The 23,855-nt window shown below is 31.0% G+C and overlaps 2 protein-coding genes across 3 annotated transcripts; both read left to right on the forward strand.

The window, feature by feature from the left end:
- The first annotated feature begins 10,366 nt into the window (after positions 1 to 10,366).
- Positions 10,367 to 14,182, forward strand: LOC126692481 (patellin-6). Its single transcript, XM_050388100.1, has 4 exons — positions 10,367 to 11,391; positions 11,949 to 12,073; positions 12,469 to 12,610; positions 13,686 to 14,182. The coding sequence occupies exons 1-4, from the start codon at positions 10,660 to 10,662 to the stop codon at positions 13,971 to 13,973; spliced, it is 1,287 nt and encodes a 428-aa protein (XP_050244057.1). The 5' UTR covers positions 10,367 to 10,659; the 3' UTR covers positions 13,974 to 14,182.
- Positions 14,183 to 19,962: 5,780 nt separating this feature from the next.
- LOC126690849 (aldose reductase) lies at positions 19,963 to 23,713 on the forward strand. 2 transcript variants are annotated; one of them, XM_050385973.1, is made up of 8 exons: positions 19,963 to 20,148; positions 20,775 to 20,825; positions 20,976 to 21,049; positions 21,955 to 22,123; positions 22,212 to 22,424; positions 22,765 to 22,836; positions 22,937 to 23,179; positions 23,471 to 23,713. In XM_050385973.1, exons 1-8 carry the CDS (start codon positions 20,005 to 20,007, stop codon positions 23,561 to 23,563), a joined length of 1,059 nt encoding a protein of 352 aa, XP_050241930.1. In that variant the 5' UTR covers positions 19,963 to 20,004; the 3' UTR covers positions 23,564 to 23,713. The 2 variants fall into 2 exon arrangements, with proteins under 2 accessions (XP_050241930.1, XP_050241931.1); XM_050385974.1 differs by having other exon boundaries at positions 22,036 to 22,123.
- The last annotated feature ends 142 nt before the right edge of the window (positions 23,714 to 23,855 follow it).

Below are 23,855 nucleotides of genomic sequence, written 5' to 3' on the forward strand. Positions count from 1 at the left end.
TGAATTAATGAAAATTTTAAAAACGTGAATGATCCAAAACTTGGAGGAATAAGTTAGGTTTCAAATGTATTTGAAACTATTTTGCTCTAACCCATTATGTAGTAACTAAAGAGACATTTCATGTATTACATAAAATAAAATTCATTTTTACTATTTTTATAGTGAAATTCTTAAAAAATTTCATTTTCGATACAAATTATGAAATTTTATACTAAAGCAAGTAAAAAATCTTTCAATTGAATTAATAAAATTTTTAAAAACATAAATGATCCAAAACTCGGAGGTATAAATTAGGTTTCAAACATATTTGAAACTATTTTGCTCTAATCCATTATGTAGTAATTAAAGAGACATTTCATTTATAATTTTAATGAAATTATTTTTTTTAAAACATTATTGGATTAAATCAAATATTTGGGAGGACAACTTTTATTTTTTAGACCAAATGTTGAAAACATTAGAATGATTATATATTTAATTATATATATTTTCAAAATTTTCAAAATTTGGGAGGCCATGGCCCCCACCCTTACACATAGGTACGCCATGCAATCGATTGTTCAATCAAATCAGTCAGTTTCTATCAAAAAAAGAAAAGGAAAAAAATCAAATCAGTCAATTGTTCACTCAGAACTATTTTTTATAATTTGGGTACTGCTTGTTAGAAAATTACATTTTTCACCAGTTTTATAGTGTTAATGCAAATTTTTTAAATTTACTTATCAATAGTATTTTTAATGTTTCTTAGCCATTTATGCCAATTTTTTATTAATTGAATTCCATAATAATTTATCATTAAAAAACCCGATGCAGTTAATTTTCCCTTTTTTTTAATCAGTAATTTCTTTTATAACTTACATTATCAAATAGGAATATAGGATAATAGTATCAGTACCTTATTATATATTTTATCCACACAAAAAAAAGTATGCTATTATATAAGCGAAAATATAGTCAGCACTTCATTGAAACAAAATACAATCAACACCTTCCAGTAAAGTAACAAACATTTTAAAATTAATCAATTAGGTTTCTAAATTTGTTGATTTGGTCCTTAAATCGTTAGTCATTTTTTTTTCACGATAATTAAGAATTAAATTAATAAATTTTAAAATATTTTAAACAGGACCATGTTAGCTCAAACATCATTTCATTATAATTTACCCTATTATATACATTCAACACAAGAAAGTTCGACACTGATCAACCATATTTTTCAGCGAAGTTTTCACACATGCATTGCAAAAGTGAACCATACTATGATACTAAAGGTTTATTTAGATATGATTTATTATTGAAAATTGAGAACTAAAAATACTGTATCATAATAATTTTTAAATATATAAATAATTATATAGAATCCAATTTTAATTTAATATTTACATTTTTCGGTATTTGAAAACCTTGTAAACAATGCAAAAAGACAAAAAAAAAAAAAATACTTTTATTTTTTTAGTATAATCCAAACTCAACGTAACACGTTTTCCTTTATCAGTATTCACTATTTACTATTCAGTACCAGTACGCAATTGATTTGATTTTTTTTTTTTTTTGATGGGTTGATTTGATTTTTTATCTGCCATTTGTCCAGCTACATGAGATTGTCTGAAACTCAGTGCAAAGTGCAAACAAAAAACACGACCATATTCAAAATTCTAGACCTTAAAGTCAAATTACTCAATTCACTCACATGTCACAACCTTACCAATCCTACTATGGCTGACAATGTTTGACAATGCTGGACCATAGAGAGTAACTACATCTAGGGTACCTTTTCAATGGCATTGCTATTCTTCTTCTTTTTTTTTTTTTTTTTTTTTTTTTTTTATAATTTTTTTTTTATATTTTTTTCATGAATAATGGCATTGCTATTCTGCAACTCTTTGGTCTGATACCAATTGTAGGTGTTGTATACCGATTGGTTCAATATGTAGAGCAAAGAGCTTTACCACTTTTCCTTTACAAATTTTACTGTTCTTTTCTCCTAGGTGTTCGGACTTTGGATAAGGGTCTTATTTATTAGAGTAAAATTATAATTATAGCTTTTAGCACAACTTTGTCCCAGTTTGTTTACGTGATAAGTCATGAATGGAAGTTTAAAAATTATGACAAAAATTTTATTCTTAGCAACCCGACGTGAATAATTTGTGACAAAAATTATAATATTTTTTATTTTTTTATTTAATTATTAGGTAATTTTAAGTTTTGGTCCATAGAAAATCAGCATGGGGCCATAGACTTCGGGTTTTCAGCTAGGGAGTACATCGTTGGTCTCTACCCCACCTATTCGATCAATGTCTGCGATGCAAATTTGGTATGGTTGGGCCACCTAAGTACTACGTGGTGGTGTCTCAAAAAATTAAAAAAAAACTACGTGGTGTTAATTTACATTAACGGTATTCATACACTTTTACATTAAAATGTAAATATTTAGTGTGATGGTTTGAATATGAACAAATTTTAGTTATAAAATTGATTGTAACCTTAAATTATAACTATTATAAAATTGATTGTAATTTTAGACTACAACTTTGTTCAATATCTTTTTATTGAAAGTAAATTTTGACAAATTCACTATTGAATTACACATTCTTCTTATATATTTCATGCTTGCAAAATTTCTAAAAAATTAAAAATTAATAACTATATCATTAATAAATTGTTTAAATTGCAAGTTTTTGTAGTTTAAAATTATGTATAAAATATAAGTTTATAGATCATATAATAAATAATATCCGATTGATACAAAATTTGACATGTGTATTAAAAGCATAAAGAACAAGCAATTTAACGGTTAGATTTTCAAAATATGTAGTAATGTTTATTTTATTGAATAATTTTGTAGTTTTAGGTTACAACCAATTTTGTAATAAAACTGTGTCTAAAAAATATGTAAACTATAGTTTTCCTAATTTGTTCATGGCATTGTTAAGAGCCTGACTTCAAAGGTAGTTGCAGTAATTTTCCAATAAATAATTTTAAATATATATATATTTTTTGAGAAACAAATATATATATATATATATATATATGTGTGTGTGTGTGTGTAAGGAATAATCTTGCCAATAAAAGTGATGAATAAATTAGGAGAAAATATAATGTGGAGTACCTCCTGTTTCAGTAGCACTTCCAAGTTCCAACTCTCTCCATAGGTGAGAAGATGGAATCGAATTCCAGTAACAATGCCTCCTTAATTCACCAACTAACAAAATTTTTGTTTTAAAAATTTCAGGATGTTTCTTGAGATCAGATCAATTATTTGATGGCGATGAATATCTTGTGGAGGGACGATTGTAGCATAGTGAGATTGGCATAGTTTTGTAATGATTAATCATACGAAAAGTTACCATTTTATAACAGATTTTTTCAGCCTAAAAGAGGCGTGTGACCAAGGGATGGATTAAGAACTAGGATGGTGATTTGGAAATGGGTCAACTAAGAATTTCCATCACAAAAGACACTGACAATTTTTGGACTAACAATTTATGTGGGTGCATAGAATAAACGTTGACCATTGACCAACTATAATTGCAATCATTAGATGTTTAGATTTTGTATATAATAATAATAATAATAATAATAATAGTTGGAGAGAAATTAGAATTATGAATATTTTCGTTAGAATTATTAAGAGGTGTTAATCAGTTGAATTACAAGACTATTGACAAAGATTTTATTACATCAAAAGTTAAAATGCTATCAAGAGAGAGAGGTTTAGTTATAAAGTTACACTCATTTATGTGACACTAAATTTGGATAGATAGTTCATCATGATGTGTGAACCTTGATTCATTGTGTTGGTTATGCCTCAAAGAATACATGTTTCACCCAGGTGTGGACTGTCTGGTTGTTGAACCTGCTCAACAAGCCTCAACAATCATTTAAGGCTGCCGAAAGAGTTTGTTAGTTAACTCTTGTGAGAGTTAAAAAAAAAAAAAAAAAAAAAAAAAAAAAAAAAAAAAAAAAAAACTAACTTTCAAATCTAACCCTTTAATAAGTAATGTTCAAACAAAATAGTAAAAATTAAAAAGTTCAAAACTTTTTTGATTGAAGAACCGAGATCAAAAGTTAAATTAGCTCTCAAAATCAGGTATACCCTGTGATATGTTACTTATTTTACTGTCTTTCTTTTCTATTGTTTACATCTTGTGGATCTGGATTCTGGAGTTAATTAATTCTGTTTCCTAGTTCCTACCTCATAAAACTAACATGCTTTACAACTAATATAAGCAAATAAACGAATCTAATTGGATGATGATGAATCTTTGTATTTTCTATGTGCCGAAATCATTACTCTAATTCATTTTTTTCCCCTATCTAGATTTTGACATTTGTGAACTTATATGAGCTGTACTCTTTATATGTTTTTGGGTTTAGTCGTTATGGTGGGACATAAAGAGTTAAAAGATCATATTCTTGGAAGACTATATACAGGTCATGGTTTGATTTTCCTGTGATTAAGAATATATATTATCTTCTTTTTTTTTTTTTGAGAAACTAATATATATTATCTTCAGGTGGCAGAGTATTTGGCAAACAGTACTTGTATTTTATTGTTGTCCTTTGCCTTTTCCTTTTAGCAAGCGTTGTTGGTTTTGTTTTTTGTTTCTAAATCCACTAATTAATGAGAGAGATTGAGATGCGCTGGATACAACAAAATCTAGACAAAGGAAAAAAAAAAAAAAAATTACAGCTACTTGTATGTGCTTTATCAATTTAACATCAAGGAAAGGTAGGCTAAAAGAATCAAGAGTGAAGAATATATATATATATATATATATATATATTTTTCTCAGCACCCTTTTCCTTTATTTCCTATGCAATTTCTTTGCTTTAAATGAACCAAAAAAAAAAAAAAACAATTATATTTAGAAGAAATGGAACTTTAAAAACTATATAAAAGTTTTTTTTTTTAAGAAATAGTTTCAACTCACTCCTGATGATTACTCTTTATCATCAGATCAAGACACCAATTGATTTTTGGTATAGATGTGGATTGAACTTCAAATCTATTATTTAACAGTAAGAGATTTTATCAGTTAAGTTAACTTGAACCCATAATAAACTAAAATAAGCTTTACATTTAAAAAAAAATTTAAATTAAATAAACTAAGCAAAACACAAACTTTATCAGTACAAGAGTGACTATAATGTCTTTATATTCATAACCTTTACTAGATTGATGGATAAGAAAGCTACATAATATTCTTGCACTTAGTCCAACTATGTTTTTGAAATGATTGAGAAAAATTCAGCAGCAATATACAGGAAATGTATGTGCCGGTTGCAGATCTTTTGAAAACGACGTTTTCCTCTAAAACAAGACACATAAAAATAATGTTCCATTCCTTGTAGTAAAAGGAGTCCAACACCTCATGCCAAAGCAGATAAAAAATAAGAAAAGATGTTTCCATGTTATCTATCAGAAAACAACTTTAAAGGAAAACATATATCTTTATATAAAACATACATATACAACATGTTACTAATAATTGTTATTTTTAATTTGGGATGTTCGTTAATTTCTGGCTTGTAGCCTGGCCAGCAAAATAAAAAATAAAAAAGAGAGAGTATAAAGTGATGATTATAAAGGTTAATTAATCAAGAGAGGTTTGTGCTCAAGTCAAAAGTGATTTGTATGAAACCAAGAAAAGTTTAAAGAAAGAATTACTTTGATAATTTTCTGTTGAAGCCTTAAAGGTTTAACCACGAAACCTTTTACGAGTTCCCAAGTAGCGTGTACATATGAAAAAAGTAGCGTGTATAGATGAGATCTAAACATGTACTTTATATATTATTGTCCTTTCTTTCTAGTCTTCTAGATACTAGACTACCACCTTCAAAAGGGCACAGGCCGTAAATGACCAAAAACAGTAATGGATAGTGTGTTTTTCTCATATAATTGTGAGGTGTACACATTTTAAGATTAATAATGTATATATATTGAATATGATAATTATAGGTTTACGCAGTGCATATATAAGATAATTATTTTTTGTAAATGAATTTTGTGCATATATAAATTCACATCTTTTCTTTTATGCAATTATACGTATATGTTTTTTATTTAACAAAACCCAAATATTAACTTTTAACTTGATGAGAAGAAATTTAGTACTCTTTTTATTCTCTTCTTTGAAAAACTTAGATTTTTTTCTTAGTGTGGCTAAAGTGTCTTACTTATTACTCAAATATAAACTACCTCATAAAACGAGAACATGAAAAATTTAAGGTGTGTTTGGATATCGTTTTTTGCTGAAAATTGAAAACTTATTGTTGAAAATAATAAAAAATTAATTTTTGGGTAATTGTTCACTCCCCCAAATACTGTTCATGGGTCTTAATACACTGTTCATGTCCCATGAATAGTGCAAGAGGCGCTGGTAAAAAAAAAAAAAAACATAGACAAAACGCTAAACGTGGACGCTGGATGTAAGATCCAAAGGGGTACTTAGCACTCAAAAACATTATGAGTGAAAAATGTTCCTCATAAATTATCAACTTCCTTCACTGTGTTATTTTAAAATTTCATCCTCGTTTGTACTTTCATTCTGTTGGGAAAGGTTAATTATTCAATCTCATTTCGAATTTTAAGTGGGTAAAATGATTCTATGGGTCCTATGTTAATTAAGCATGTCAAACATGCCTAATTACCTTTAATCAGATCCCTGAAAATTCTCAAAAACCCCATGCCCACACGAAACTAAAATGTTGGATTTTTCTTCATTGTTTTTAGAATCCAATGCAAATACTCCGGCTTTCCCTCAAAAGTGGGGCCGAAAGGTCCCCTTCATGTACCAAAACCCAAGTACATATTTTCACATTGTGATTAAAAACTAAACTAGTTGTATAGGGTAAAGGCCATTTGTAAAAAATTGGTGATTGGCGCAGACAACCTCAACTCTGCAGCTTGGTTCATGCACTTTGGCTAAAATAGGCCGATGAGTTTTGTTTGGTACAAGAAGATAAAAGCATCTTTATCAAAAATAAATAATAGTGTATTTTTGTTCATAGGACAAAGAAAAAAAAAAGTACTAATAATAAAGCATCGATTAAAATAGAAAAATGCTATGGTAAAACTGCGTGGTACGAATGACAATACAAGGCCAAAATCAATCGTGATCAACCTCAAGATTGAAAACAGGACAATCATGGTAAATTGTACATCTCAACTCAAGACAAGAGTGCAATGCATATGTACAACCATACATAATAAATGAGTGTGAAAATTGATGTTTAAAATTTATCGGTGGAGAAAAAATATCTATGAATGCATTGGACATTGATTTAGTAAGTATTTTTAGAAAATTTTTTATTAGAAAAGAAAAAATAATTAAATTTTTATATATTTATCATAAAAATTATGTTAAAACTTTTCTAAAATAATTTATTAAGAAAGGACTTAAAAACACCTATTAATCATACCCTATTTCTTATTTAGGCTCACATTAATGTGATATTTTCCTAATTGCTATTGTGGTTTCCTGCTCCACTTTTATTTAGGCAGTGCTAATTTAGAAAACTAAAAAAGTAAAAAGAAAAAAAAATGAGATTCAACTTATATTTAGAAAAATGTTACGTTCACAATATTTTCACAATAAATTATAGATGGTAAATTGTTATTAGTTCAAATTTAAATTTATCATTTGAATTACTTTTTTGTCTACTAATAACAATTTATAATAATTTATCACTTATAATTTATTGTAAAAATATTATGAAAACGTTGTGGAAATATTATTACTTTTATAATTATATCTTACATCCACCGCATGATTTTCCAATTTTATCTGAGTAAAGTGGTTCAGATGAGATGAGGTTGTAGTACTTTCAAAGTAAAGTGCAAGAAAGAACATTAGAGTGAGTAGAAACATGGTTATCATTCACTAAAATTACTCTTTTGCATGCTGTAATCCTTTCAGATTATAAAGTAGAAATTAAGGTATTTCATTTCTGTATTGGGACCAAGACTTTAATCACCAGGACCACGACCTGACCAGAAACCACTTTATTAGACAGTAAATAATGTTTTGTTTTGTTATAATTATTGACTTCAACTTCACGTTGTTCCAAAGTGTAACCCAGACGATCTGTTTACGTAATGGATTACTCTGAAATTGTGCATTAATTCTTGTTTTTCTTTCTTGCTGTGTTCTGTTCTCATTTCCTTTTTCCTTTGGACTGTTGAATGAAAATTGTTAGAATAGATAACTACGTGGATTGTGGGATCAAAATTCGAGTTTGCAAAGCATGTAACACGAAAAATTATTTACTTATCTTTTGAAACAATCTTATGAGATCATCGTTTTATGATATTTGAAACTCATATATGTGGGATTTGTACATATTGTGAAATAAATGTTTTATGAAACTATCTTATCGAGTAGTACTTTTTTTTTTTGGGTGTATTAGGCATAAGGAAAAAAAATAAAAAACAAAGAACAAAAGGAAAAAATCCAAAATTTTTATGTTTGTTATAAATTTAAACCTTATATATTTAATTGTATCAATTTAAAATCAACATTTGTCAAAAAGTCTTATAACTCAATTTACTCTTCTTTGGGAATATTTAGGGTTCAAATCATTTTCTACCATTGTTATATCTAACAAATTATATATATATATATATATATATATGTGGGTACCTAAGGCATGCTTGGCAACGTTCTAGGCATGCTTGCAACATCCTTGGCTGTCCTCGGCATGCTTAGTAACGTCCTCGGTATGCTTGGCAACGTCTTTGGCCGACCTCGGCATGCTTAGCAACGTTCTAGGCATCCCGCGCACATCGAATAGACTCTACACTTTCATTCCTGTGATAATCGAAATTCTTGTCTATTTGTGAAAGAAATCTAACATCAATACACACACAAAAAAACACTGTTTTACTAAACTTATATAGCTCTATTTTATTGCTTCACATTAGAGAGGGCATTGCCAAAGAGGCCACTTCAACTTGTATTGCTTATTGTTTTATTTTCTCACATTTAAGAGAGGTATTTTTACCCAAAAAAAAAAAAAAATATATATATATATATATATATACACAAACTCATTTGAATCCATTACCGTTTTCTCTCTAACTCAAAGTCTTATAAAAAATTACCACCCTTGTCTTCCCTAAGGGAAAAAAGAAAAAAAGAGAAGGTTGTTTTTGATGCATGCTTATTGCTTTCAAATTTCTTGTTTTTAGGCAATAATAATAAAGTAAGACTCAATTTTTAATTGTTATATTAATAAAACTATGTGTGATTAACGAGTGTTGAAGCATATTGGTTAAGGTCAAGTTTTACATTGCAATACTGACTTTTTTTTAGACAATTGAGCCACTTTCAATTAAAGAAATATTTATTTATTAAGTTTTACTATTTTCAAATATAATGAAACTTGTTAAATTCATCATTAACGAGAATGTACCTCGAAACTAGTTAACAAAAACCATAAAAAAGAAATTGAGATCTACTAATTTTTTTTTTTTATCTTATTTACTTTTACATATCACATTATGTGAGATAATTACATGGTGCAGCATGTTCCAAATCAATAAAAATGTGGGGTTAAAAGTTAAAACTGACTTAATTAAAGATATAAAGTTTAATCTTGTACATGTAAAAAATTAATTGAATTTTTTTTTTCTTTTGGGATTTTTAAGAAAAAACAAAAGCAAAGGAAAGGAAACGCTCTAGGTGTGAAAAGGGTTGGGGTTAAGGTTGGTTGTGGGTCCTATCATAAAACGCAATAAACCCGTGCTCTGCTCACTGTCCCCTGGATCCCTCAATTATTATCACCTTCTTCTTCACTCCACCGCTCGCAGTATTGTCACTGTGTCACACACTTTCTCATCCGTACAAATCACAACAAAGGAGTGAAAGAATAAAAAAAAATATTTTACCAAAAAAAAAGAATAAAAAAATAGGAGTTTCGGTCCAAATTTTTTCACAATTTTGCTACGTTCGTAAGTAAAAAATCATGAAATTATGAATATATATGGACCTATTATTTTATTTTAGCCGCTCAAAGATGGCCATGTGGCTGAAAATTTTTGTAAACTTACTCAAAAAATACTCACTCAGATCAGGCTCAGCTAAGCTTTTTTTTTGAGAATCATCAGGCTCAGCTAAGCTAAGCTCACTTTTCTAAGTTTTCTTTTATAAAATATTCATACTCGCAACACAGTCACGCGTATTCTCACACTCCCACATTCAAAATCCTATGATTAATCATTAATATTTATCTATCTTTTTCACCAAAAAAAAAAAAAAAATTTATCTCTCTCTCTCTCTCTCTCTCTCTGTCTCTGTCTCTCTCTGTTTTTTATACTTAAGTTTTAAGCGGCTTTTGAATGTTCAAACTAGAATCGCGGCTCAAATCTCTTTATCCGTGTTTATCTTTACCCCGTTGTTTGTCTCTATCTTTTTCCTCTGTGCCTGTCCCTTTCTATTGCAAAGAAAAAATCAAAGAAGCTCTGTGCTTTTCACAGACAATCGAAACCAGAGCTTCTTCTGAAAAGTCTTTATATATTTATAAAAAAAAATACCCTTCTTTTGCATTGTGCACACAACAATTTTATACTTGTATTGCCAAAATTTTTGGCTACATCTCCTCCATTTTCTGCAAACTCAAAAAATTCAATTTGGGTCTTACTCAAAACCACCATTAATGGAAGCTTCCTCATCTCCAATCTCCATCCAAACCACACCACTTCAAGACCACCCAGAGGCTTCACCAAAGCCCTACAAAAAAAGCTTTGTCACAACTCTAATGGAAGCCGCAGCACTTCGTTCTCATTCCTTCAAAGAAGACACATACTTCATCTCCAACCTCAAGTCCTCAGAGAAAAAAGCTCTCCAAGAGCTCAAAGACAAGCTTGTAGCTTCTGAAGCCTCCGATTCATCCATGTGGGGTGTTCCTCTATTGGGTGGTGAGGACAAAGCCGATGTGATACTGTTAAAGTTTCTAAGAGCTAGAGATTTCAGGGTCTCTGACTCACTCAACATGTTGCTCAAGTGCTTAGCTTGGAGGAAAGAGTTTGGAGCAGATAATGTGGTTGAAGAGGAACTTGGGTTTAAGGAACTTGAGGGCGTGGTGGCTTATATGCATGGTTATGATAGAGAGGGACACCCTGTGTGTTATAATGCTTATGGGGTTTTTAAAGACAAGGAAATGTATGAGAGGATCTTTGGTGATGATGAGAAGCTTCAGAAATTTTTGAGGTGGAGGGTTCAAGTGCTTGAGAGAGGGATTAATCTTCTGCATTTTAAGCCTGGTGGGGTTAACTCTATTATTCAGGTAACCGATCTCAAAGACATGCCCAAAAGAGAGCTCAGAGTCGCTTCTAATCACATTCTCTCTTTGTTCCAAGATAACTATCCTGAAATGGTGGCTCGTAAGGTAATAAATTTTCCCATTTGATTTTATAGACTCAAATGTTAAAAGCATTTGGTGTTTAAGGTTCATAGTAGTAGTAAAAAAAGTACATGTTAATTAAATGAGGAACAGAGTGTGTGGCTTAAGATGGACCGTAGAAAAGAATGCATGTGGCCAAACACTAATTAGTAATACATAGTAGATCCCAAAATTTTGGAGCCTAGTCTTGAGTGTTTGTTGTATATTGATATTGGGAGAGTATGACTTCAGATAGAATTGAATGACGGAAAAGAATGTTTATGGCTGGCCCTGATTAGATCTCTCAAAATTTTTGGAAGTAGGCTTGGATGTTGATATTGTATTTGGTGTATGCATTTCTAGTTTGGCTTTTCTGTTTGTTTGGGGGGTTCAGATTTATTTTTTCAATATTTCATGTTAGTCTAGTAGGGATTCATATTTCATAGTAATCATAAAATTTTGGGATTAAGGCTTAATGATTGTTGAATTTGGTGTTGGAACTTCTTGTTTGGCTTTTTTGTGTGTCTTCCATACTGATACTTGTGTCTATCTTTTGGGTTCAGATTTTTATCAATGTTCCATGGTACTTCAGCGTGTTGTATTCGATGTTCAGTCCGTTTCTAACTCAGCGAACTAAGAGCAAGTTCGTGATCTCTAAGGAAGGAAATGTTGCTGAGACACTCTATAAGTAAAGTCTCCCTAGTTTCTCTTGCTTTCTTCTTTTACCATCAATAATTTATTCTATTCAATACTCTCTCTGCTCTGTCTATTTCTGGTTTGTTGTGTGTAAATTTGATTGGGAATCTTCTTAGGATTTTTTTTGTTACTTTTTCTTTTCATTTCACTATTTTTTGCAAAGGGATCAAAGATTCCCAATTGGCTTTTGATTTTTTCTGTCTACTTCTCCATTTTTTAACTTCGGTTTTGTTCCATTGTTAAAGACAAATTCTTCTCTCGTTTGTTGTTTCTGTACGACCCTTTTACCTACCAGTCCTTTTTATTTTTTTGGGTAATTCCAATTTACGTTCACATTGTTCACAATTTGAGCTTGTTTTTTGAAATGGGTTTTGCTTTTCTGGACAGGTTTATTAGGCCTGAGGACGTTCCTATTCAGTATGGTGGACTGAGTCGACTCAGTGATTTGCAGAATGGTCCTCCAAAACCAGCCTCCGAGTTCACTGTCAAAGGCGGAGAGAAAGTTAATATACAGATAGAGGGGATTGAGGTTCTTTTATTATCTTTACTTAAATTTTTATTTCGGTTCTCTTTAATATGTAGTGTTGCTAATTTAAATCTATTAATAACATTGAAAGCCTAAAAATTAGGTGTTAGTCATTTCTACATGAAGGGTGTGGCTTCAGTCCAGTGTCTTGTGACACTGGACCTGCTGCGATCATGACACGTGTCTGAAGATGGACACGAGTCATGATCGTAGCGGGTCCAGTGCACGGGAGGCAAAGGAATTATTCAATTCAATCTTTAAATTGCTTTCAAGGCTTTTGTTAACATGGGACTAGGATCCTTAAAAGATTTTAGGTAACTGCATAGTAGAATTCCAAATGACTTTTGAGTTTTGACTATCATTATTAGTTATGATGTGATACAATTTAATGTAATTATTTCGAAATGGATGGATAAGATTTAAGAGTTTTATGATGAAGTTTCTCTACTAACTGGTGATAGTTTCTCCCAAATAAAAATACTTGTGATAAAATAATTATGGGTCATGCTAACGAGTGCTTTAAGGACATTCATTAACAATCCATTTTAGGAAAGTTTTGACATCACTTTTATAAGAAATTAAAAAAAAGCTGTCAAAACATTAATTGTATTTTTTTTTATTTTTCCATAAAAACTTTCTTTAACTGGATTCTTAACCAATGTTCTAAGGGTACTCATTAGCATTTCTCAATAATTATTAAGTAATTCTGGAATATAATGATTCAGTGATCCCTTGTCTTACATTTATGATGAATCCTACTAACTAAATTCATGGTAGGATTTATAGGAATGTGAGAAGATGGATTATCATGTTGGCATATTGTAAGGGAAAAGTTGTACTATTCCCGTATATATCGTCTTTATACATTCTTCAAAAAAATTAAATTCTAACTGCCTGCAAATATCTACTGAAACAAATTAAATACTGTTGTGATTAGTCCATTTCTATTTTCAAATAGTGTGTATTTTATATGCTTGCATGTTGAGGATACTTACTAACAAGATCTTTGTTTGAATTCTGGTCAAAGCTCTATTATACATGACAAATTTAATAATGGCCAGTAATTGTATCTTATTAGGCTGGTGCAACTATTACTTGGGACATAGTGGTTGGAGGCTGGGACTTAGAATACAGTGCTGAGTTTGTGCCCAGTGCACAAGGTAGCTACACCATCGCTGTGGAGAAGCCTAGAAAGGTTGCTGCTCCTGAAGAAGCAATTCACAACTCATTCACACCACATGAACCCGGCAAAATGGTGCTCTCTGTGGATAACACAACCTCCAGGAGGAAAAAGGTCGCCGCTTATCGTTACATCGTGCGCAAATCCACCGCATTAGTACCCACTACCTTCAATTATGCTAATTAAAAATTAAAGGGTGTTTTTGATCTTGTTACTATGTTCTTTTGATGAGGGGGCTTTGATTAATCGTGTGTTACAGTGGTGAAACTTTGTCAGTCTTTACTTGAATAGTTACTAGCGTAATGTATAAAAAATGGTGGTATTATATATTGCTTAGTGTAGACGAAGAGTTGATTAACTTTGCTTATATAAGTGCATGTTCCCTTTTGTCCCCATCTCTGCTTCTGTATAAAGAGTGATTCTGATTTGAGAATTTCCAACTAAGTTTACTTCATAACACTTTTTATAACTCTTTCTTTTTCATAATTGTTGATATGGCCCAATCGATGCATAATAATAAAAGTAGTGACAGTAATAGAACTAGTTGAAGGTAAAGTGTTGTTATGCTAATCACAGTAAAAAAAAAAATGTGGAAAAAAGTGGTGTAAAACCCTAATTTGCCTTGTCTTGGTGCGTGGCAAAGTGGGATATGATTTTTTTTTTTTTTTTTTTTTTTGGTTTTTCAGTGTTTCCTCAACTTTCAATCAGAGATTAATCACTATTTGTGTCGGGAGTACCCATGAAGGGGTAAAACACTAGTCTAGGAAATTTTTTTCAAAATGTAGGTAGCAGGACTCGAACTAAAGAGCACACTTAGTCGAGTCCAGTATAAGCATTTTGAGACTAAGAGCCCAACCAACTCGATCAATCCGGACAAGTGGTTTTTTGTTTTGGTGCAGTGAGTATTGATAAAAGAAATTGGTTGCAGGTACCTAGTTTGCATTATGTCTTGGTCGTGAAAGGGATTGCTTAATGGTCACAATCTTTTTGTACAGTTCTCTTTGTTTTGGTCTCTTTAATTCAGGAGTGTTTTTGGGGTTATCAAAAGTGGAGCTGGTGGGAGAAGAGAGATATTGACTGGACATGGTGGTAGTTGTCTTTTGCCGTGTCTTCTTATCTTTTTTCTGAAGGTGTTGGTAGGATATGATGTTACGGTCCAGAACATACATTTTTGGATAAAATACTCTTTAACACATTGTTGGGCTAACATTTTAAAAGTGTTAGCTTTTCGTATTATCAAATAAAAAAATAAAAAAGAGAAAAGAAATGAAATGATAGGAAAATCCGAACAAAAATGTGACCGGGGTTTAAAAAGTGTGGTGTGTTGTTGAAATTTGGTATGTTTTTATAGACTTTTGGTACGTGAGAAATGTCAAATTTAGGTGCATGTTTGGTTTAAAGCCTCATTTAATTTTTAGGTATGAGTATGTTTTATCATTACGTAAGCAAAAATGTTACTCCATTGTGTAGCTTCTTAAGATCTTAAGTCTTAACTAAAAAAAATGTAGTTGTACCTTTATTCAGTAAAATTTACTTAATTGAACACAAACACCTACAGTTTCTGTTCACTTGGGTACTCATTAAAAAAGAAATTTGAATTTTGGCTTCTTTTAAATATGAAAATTATTGAATAAGAATAAGAAATGCTACCTTCATAACTTTTTTACAATACTTTTACACCAAATCATTGGTGATAAGTTGTTATTGGTTTTAATTTGAATCCACAATTAAAATTACTTTTATACCTACTAGTAACAACCAATAACAAACTATCACTTAAAATTTGTTGTGGCAGTATTTTGAACATAACATTTCTCTTATTGAATACTCCTACATTGAGTTGATTCTCTTTCCTAACATGATTGGTGGATCTCATTATAAATTAAATTAGTATTCAGTTAATAAGCAAAGCCTATTAGTTGAGCTTGAGTTTTTTTTTTTTTTTTTTGGCAAGTGATAAATTGTTTTTGGGTAGTTGCTTAAGCATTCATTTAAAGAGGTATTTGTTTATCAACTTTTTCTAATTTTCAATGCATTGTGACTTGCTCGATTCCTTCTTAATCAATGCATTTATGCACTTGTTAACATATTTCTTTTTTGATGAATGTTAACGAATTTCATTTAATTAATGGGATTCATTATCATGTGTGATTAAGAAGTATCATATCACAATATTGAGTAATTATACATTCTTAAAAAAAAAAGTATAAGATAGATTGTGTAGTGTTTCGGTTTTATATGGAGTTTTTTTTAATGTTTATATAATTTATACTCCTAGTGGATTAGAATATTAGATATCATGGATTTGTATCTTCAAATTTCAAAAGTGAATTATTAAAAAAATAAAAAATTTGTTCGAGAGTCTTGTATCTTAACTTATATCTTTTAATATATACGGTAAAAACATAGGTTCAAATTCTCTTACTTTGTATTATCTAATTAAAAAGAAAAAAGAAAAAAAAAAGAGCAAAATACCATACCTTAAACTGGGGTCATATAAAAAGAAGGGTTCAATTTTCACAATGCCCAAAGCAACCCAGGTGAAAAATGCATCAACTTATGTTTTTTGCTTAAGCCATAATTCAGAATCAAAGCATGTGTCAAGTGCCTCTGAGCAAAACCCAAAAAAGAAAAAAAAGAAAAAAAAAATTAAAGTCAGAAAAATTGCAGGCTTTAATGTATTTAATGGGCCGTACACTGATGTTTGAAAAAGTCCAAGACACACAAATCTTTTTCACAACAGCATTGTGGCCAAAATTTGTGGTCCTATAGATTCATAGAATAACCTTTGATGTATTAGTATGATCCAAATTCCAAGGGGCCTTCGTTGGTTTTTTCTTCTGCAATGACGAAAAATTGGAATAGAGTAGAGTGTTGTCCACTCAATAATTGTCGTACATTGTGTTGTACATCAGGTGGCAGCAATGCATGCAATCTCCTTCAATTCAAATTGTACCATCAGAGCAATCTACACTTTGATCAACACCTCTATATTTGTCCTTAGCTCCACACCGACGTACTTCTTCTCATTTATTTTTATTTTTATTTTTATTTTTTCAAAAGGTTAAAAAGGCAGGGCCATACTCTCCTTTATCTTTATCTTTATGTCATCTTGTTGATGGGAAATAATTCAGTGAAGACTTTTTTTATATATATATATATATTTATTTGATAATTCGATATTTGAGAGGTAAGATTTGAATAATCGTTGGAAATATTTAGTATCAAGTTGCAACTTATAAGAGGCTTTGGCAATGAATACTATTTTTTTTTTGTCAAACACTTAAAAAAAAAAAAAAAAAAATTCTATAGTTACAAGAATGTGGTAAAAAGGATTTAAATGTTAGGCATCTTTACTAGAAACAACTGAAAGTATTAGTTCAACTGCAAGACTTGAGCCTTTGTTAGTTTATTTTAAGCAACATTTTAAGAATTTCAAATATATTTACACACATTTTCGCATACTTTCACTTACACGTATATCAAAAACACTTAAGTCTTAAACAATATTACTCAAACTTCTCTACCAAACACCCCCAACTTGTTAGAGTTGTTTAAATTAACTACAAGTTTTAGTTACCTAGCTTCTAGTCTATTAAGTATTCCTGTCTTATTTAGTAGTATATATAATCCAAACAATTACTTTGGTTTGAGTTTGAAAGGAAGAGAAAGCATTTATATATATATATATATATTGGTTTTCCATAGCATGTGCTCCTTTATAATTGTGAAGTAAAAAAAAAAAAAAAGAAAAGAAAAGGAAAGAAAAGAAAAATATATGTGATACATAATAAGATAAATTATTGAGAAAAAAGAGACCTAAAATTGGTAATAGTATCTCATCAATCAAAGATATGCATGCTCTCATAGTGTGTGAAGTGTGAACCCTACATGTCTGCGAGGCCACACGATATAAAGTGAGAGGAAAGATAAATATAGGTGATACATAATAAGATAAATTATTGAGAGAAAAAAAGACCTAAAATTAGTAATAGTATCTCATGAATCAAAGATATGTATGCTCTCATAGTATGTGAAGTGTGAACCCTACACGTTTGTAAGGTCCACACGATATAAAGTGGGAGGAAAGATAAATATATCGTACATGTTATTTATACCTCTTCTCACAAGTCACAAGTGAGCATTCCATTTTGGTAAAAAGATACAGAGGAGGTACCCATAGTTATTGGGTTTTGGAATAGATTTTAAAACCCAAACTGTCCCTCGGTTCAATTTTCACTCAATTATTTTGATCGCCTTCGTTTTGGGCGAACCATGACCTGTGCTTCCCAGTTATAATAAAAATCCAAGCGTTCGTCTGGTGGGCTCTTTTTAACTGAGATTCAATATTTGTATATTAATTGGGTTTTAGTGTTTTACTAACCTATGAAGTAGGTAGCCAGGACTGAGAGTTAAAAAGATGGGTCTATTATTGATTACATATGGCGGTTCTAACTTTTGGCTCTACTACTATTTAGTCGCTTGAGGGATTTGTGTGTGTGTGACTTTGATGTTGGGTAAGGACAAAAGAGTTTTTTTTTTTTTAATTTTTAAAGGGCTAAGTTTTTTTGTTTTGGATAAAATTGATTAATTAAGTTTATTTTGTTTTAGATTCACTATTAGTAACTTTTGTTGTTGTGCTAATTTTTTGGGCTTGTATATTTTGTTTTAGATTTTAGATCTATTGACTTTTTAATGGTTTTTACGAGGAGGAATACTAGAGCTACAAACTTTTTTACAAATTGTTGATATAGTGAGTGATTATTGGTAAGTCAAAAAGTAGTGTAAGTGGTGGGCCAAGTGCGAACCAATATGAATTTTCTATCTCAATAGTTTGTAAAAATATTGTAGAAAATTTTGTGACAATAACATTACTCTTAAAAGAATTAATGATATTATTAAAGGGGGCAAAGTGTAAATTTATAGAAAAAAATTGCTAAAATTAGTACCACTACAAAAATTACTTTTTTTGCCTATCAACAACAACTAGTAATAGTAAGTTCCAGTTAACTCAATTGGTAAAGTCTCTGATGGTTGAATAAGAGATCTGCGGTTTAATCCCCGCCTATACTAAAAACCGATTAGTGTCTTGGTATGATGATTCTTTATCATCAAGAACGGATGCTATATAAGTTGAAAGTCTCTCTAAAAAAAACAACTAGTACCAGCTACCACTAAAAGTAAATGCTGATTAGATCAAGGAAAATTAGTTCAAGGAAGGAGAGAGAATTACAACCCACACCCACTTAACGGAAGTAGATGGAAGGAGTGAATTGACAAGAAGTTTGTCAATTGACTAAAAAATAATAATAATAATAATAATACAAAACTCGATTGAATTTTAAACAAAGTTAGAGGAGGTAAATTATAAAATTGTCTTTTTTGTCCCAGTCGTGGATTATTAACCTACGTTGTTTTGAGTTTATAATCACATTTACCAGCTGTGTAACTAACAGAATTAGGACTAAATTTGAAATTTCAATCTTGTTTTCTTGCTTGTTTAAAAGATGTTCCTCCTGATATCAAAACTGTGATTCTTGCCGATTTGATAAGTAGTCATGAATGGAAGTTACGATGTTCCTTCTATAAAAAGAAGATAAAGAAAAAAGAAATTGATACATAACCTCAAAAACCACTACAAAAGTGCATAAATCTTGCAGTCATAGAAGAGGGTTTTAAAGGACTTTTTCTATTCAAACACTACCGATGTGGAAAGCTATGTAAACTGTAAAGCCTAAGACACTGACACTACAGGGGAAGGGGAAAGCTATGTAAAGCCTTTAAACTTGAGATAATTAAATCAATTTTTTTTTATAGATTAGAAGCAAAAATTAAAATCACCTAAAGGGTTTGTAATTTACATTTTAGTCATTTTATGAAGTGACTTTGAGCCTTTTGTAATGTCTTTTTGACAACTAACTTAAACTAATTGAAAGCTCCAAACCGACACAATGTTGCCCTCTTGCACATCACATTCGCAAAGGATTTCATGTTTAACTACATTGTCCTGAATTTTTGCAACTCGGCAAACCAGAAAGAAAGAAAAAAATGATAGGCAAACGTGTCAAAAAGCTGACCCAGATTAGGACACGCCAGCTCTAAAAGCCTTGAACGTGTCTTACATGCAGTAATCCGTGGAGCCTTATATAAACATGTTACATGAATTTCCACGACCAAATCCAAAAATCACACTGAAAATCTTGAAAGAAAGCAAAGCATGGCACAGGCAACAGTTACACCGCAAGATCAACAGGCAGAATATTTTTCCTTGTTGAGTGGTCACACCATACCAGCGGTTGGGTTTGGCACTTGGAAATCTGGTTCAAAAGCTGGCGAATCTGTGTTCACTGCCATTGTTGAGGTACTGCATGCCTACAATTGTTCTTTTAGGCATGTCACTAATCTAACCTATAAAGTTCTATAAATTGGACATGAATTCATGTGCTATGTAGATCTGTATTATTGAGTCTATTATATATGAATCATTTATATCACCGTCAAATTCAGATAATTATTTTGTAACATGCATGGGACATGTTACTTTTGCCTAAAAAAGCAGCACCAGCATGCTCTGGAAAACAACAAACCTCATTGATATTTTTTTTAACAGACAAGGAATGCTGATCTTTCCAGAGACAATGAGTTATTACTAACTTCTTTGTGACATTACGGGCATTGATTTTAGGAAAATGCTAGCGAGTGCTCTTAAGCCACTGATTAAAAATCTAGTTAAAAAAATTTTTATGAGAAAGAAAAAAAAAATGTTTTGACAGTTTTTTTTTTTTCATTTTCCATAAAAATGATGTCGTCAAAACTTTCCTAAAATGAATTGAGGCACTTGTTAACATGACTCTTGATTTTATTACTAACTTCTCTTCATGCTCTGGTTGATTCTATCTATAGTTTCGTCCGAGAGATCTATGCTATATCTAGCTTCTACTTGTAGACTAATAATATCAATTGGGTTTTTGACCATTAATGCTGCAGGCTGGTTATAGGCACATAGACACGGCTGCGGCGTATGGAGTTCAAAAAGAGGCATGGCTCTCACTATCTCTCTCTCTAAAGTCTAAACTCTTTTATAACCCTTTTTTTTAAAACAAATCTTTTCCAACTTAGTACCATAGTGATCTATCATCTATACAATACAGCAAGATAATTTTCTTTTTTACACGTATCTGCTGACAGGTTGGGCAGGGACTCAAGGCTGCCATGTCGGCAGGAGTTGAGAGGAAGGAACTCTTTGTTACTTCTAAGCTATGGTAATTAATATATGATAGTTAATAGATTAGTAGTATTAATATTAATATTATATATAACTATATAAGTTTGTGGTAAAGTCTTAAACACAAATTAAAAAATAATTATTTATTTTTTATGATTGATTTAGTACTATTTACTATTTAGCACAAATTTATGAATATTTTAAGCTTATTAATGTATAATAATAATAATAATGTATTTCCAACTCACATAATCATGAGTCTCATTCATCAAAAACTTAGAACTTAGGGTTTGTTTGTGATCCGTTTATTTTGCTGAAATTTAAAATTTTTTTTACTGAAAGTACTGTAAATAAAAGTAAAGGTTAGTTGAAATAGTACAATGGGACCTATGAATAGTACCAAAAATAACAGTGAGACTCATGAATAATAACAAAAATAAGCAAAATAGTAAAATAAGTTAGCCAAACAGACACGTACTATTTTTTTGAGATGGAAGTATAACGATCAACTCTAAATTTTACCGCAAAAGATAATAAACTAATGTCATAGTGAATGTGATTTGTTTCACATCAACGAGATGATAAATGAGGGTTTGCATTGTTTTAGTGAATTGATAACACATTAATTTTATCTACTAAAATTAGTATTATACCTAAGAACACACTTTAAAAAAAAAGTTTATGGAAAATTCCCTGCTCTTACATTTTTTGTGGATTATGTTATGTTTCAATGACTTGCAAATTGAGATTGTTGTCACCTCTACAATTAATCTGAATTACCTTTTGTTTTGGGGGTAAGTTTGTGGAAGCATTTTACAAGAAATTGACAACAACTTTAACATTTTCTAATTGCTAGATGTTAAATTGCTAGCCTTTTGTAATAATTTAAGAGTAACTTTATGTTCTCCAAAATAGATGTCAATTGATTAAGACTATTAAAAGGCACAGGTTAGTTAAAAATCGAGTCCACGAGGAGTATGATAACCAAAAGCTCATTTTTGTGTTATGTGATGGTGAATTCAGGTGCTCTGATTTGTCCCCAGATATGGTTCGTCCAGCACTGAAAAATACCCTTCAAGAGCTCCAACTTGATTACCTAGACCTTTACTTGGTAATTTTTGTATATACTCTGTCTTAGCTAGCTTTTGTTACATATAAATAATGCAAACATGAGAGGTTGTGATTCCATTGCATGGCAGATTCACTGGCCTTTCCACCTTAAAGATGGTGCCAGCAAACCCCCCAAGCCTGGTGATATATTGGACTTCGACATGGAAGGGGTTTGGAGAGAAATGGAGAAGCTTGTCAAGGAAAATCTCGTTAAAGACATTGGGGTTTGCAATTTTAGTCTTAAGAAGCTCAATAAGCTACTGGGCATTGCCCAAACTAATACTATGCCCTCTGTGTGTCAGGTGATAACATTAAAATATGCAGTAATTGAATTGAAGTTTAGTTTTCCAGATATAATTGACAACAATATGCAGTATAGACACATCTTTTCTTGGAAATGTTTTCACATTTTACAGCGGTTAAGGTGACAAATTGTTAGTGATAGACATATCAAAATCTCAGTGATGAGACATGCGAAAATTAATAATAACTTGTCAACTTAGCCAATTAAGTTTTAAAAAATTTTGAAGCATTAGTATTACTTGATTGACATAAGAACTTGGTATTTATATATAAAAAAATGGAATGTAGCATTATCAACATTTTATTTTGAGGTTATTTTTGTGTGTTTTTGGAGCTCAGATGGAAATGCATCCTGGGTGGAGAAATGATAAAATGCTAGGGGCTTGCAAGAAGAATGGCATTCATGTCACTGTAAGATTAATACTAGCTTATTTGGATGACTTATTAGAATATTTGTTATATGGTTCTGTTTGTAATTTTGGACAAGCATAATTTAATTCCTTCTTCCTAGGCTTACACACCACTGGGCTCATCAGAAGGAGGTAGAGATCTGATCCATGATCAGACTGTAGAAACGATAGCAAGGAAGCTTAACAAGAGCCCGGGTCAGGTGCTAGTGAGATGGGCCATCCAGAGAGGAACAAGTGCGATTCCCAGATCAAGCAATCCAGAGAGGATCAAAGAGAACATCAAGGTCTTTGGGTGGAAAATCCCAGAGCAAGACTTCCAAGCCCTTTGCAGTATCTCAGATCAAGTATGTCTAACTCTAATTCCATCTTGTCAGATATTTTTCAATTCAATAATAAGTTTAGGGACACAAATTTTTTACAATTTATAATGATTATTAAAGTGCATAGAGTATCACACGAACGTAATGTTATTTCAATCACAACTTATCATATTAGTAGTTGTGAACAAGATTCTAGAACTTTTTGTACTCCTTAGCATTGCTCTTTGGAATTTGGTGCTATGTATTGGCAATTGTATGCATCAATTAGGCCACATTGATAGAAATGTGTGACATTAACTTTGGTTATGGGTGCAGAGACGAGTCCTGGATGGTGAAGATTTGTTTGTGAACAAGGAATCAGGGCCATTCAGAAGCGCAGATGATATATGGGATCATGAGGATCAGTGACTAGCTTATGAGGTAGCCCCTAGAATGGACCTCAACTTTTGGGGAATGAGCTTGAGCTCAGCTCAATGACTTTCTTGTACTGTTCCAACAAAATAAATAAAGTTTTTTAATTTTCAAATTTACAAGGCAATTGCTTATATGAAAATTATGACATGGGATTATACAAAAGATGGGATTATATGAAAATTAGCTTAAGCTTTTTTATTTTATTTTTTTATTGTATGGATAGCAAGGTCCTACTAAGAGGTTGGTCCAGTGAGGGGTTGATCTGGTCAATGTTTTTAAGGTTTAT

The sequence above is a fragment of the Quercus robur genome, chromosome 7 (genome assembly GCF_932294415.1).
Source record: "Quercus robur chromosome 7, dhQueRobu3.1, whole genome shotgun sequence".
Classification (NCBI taxonomy): Eukaryota; Viridiplantae; Streptophyta; class Magnoliopsida; order Fagales; family Fagaceae; genus Quercus; species Quercus robur.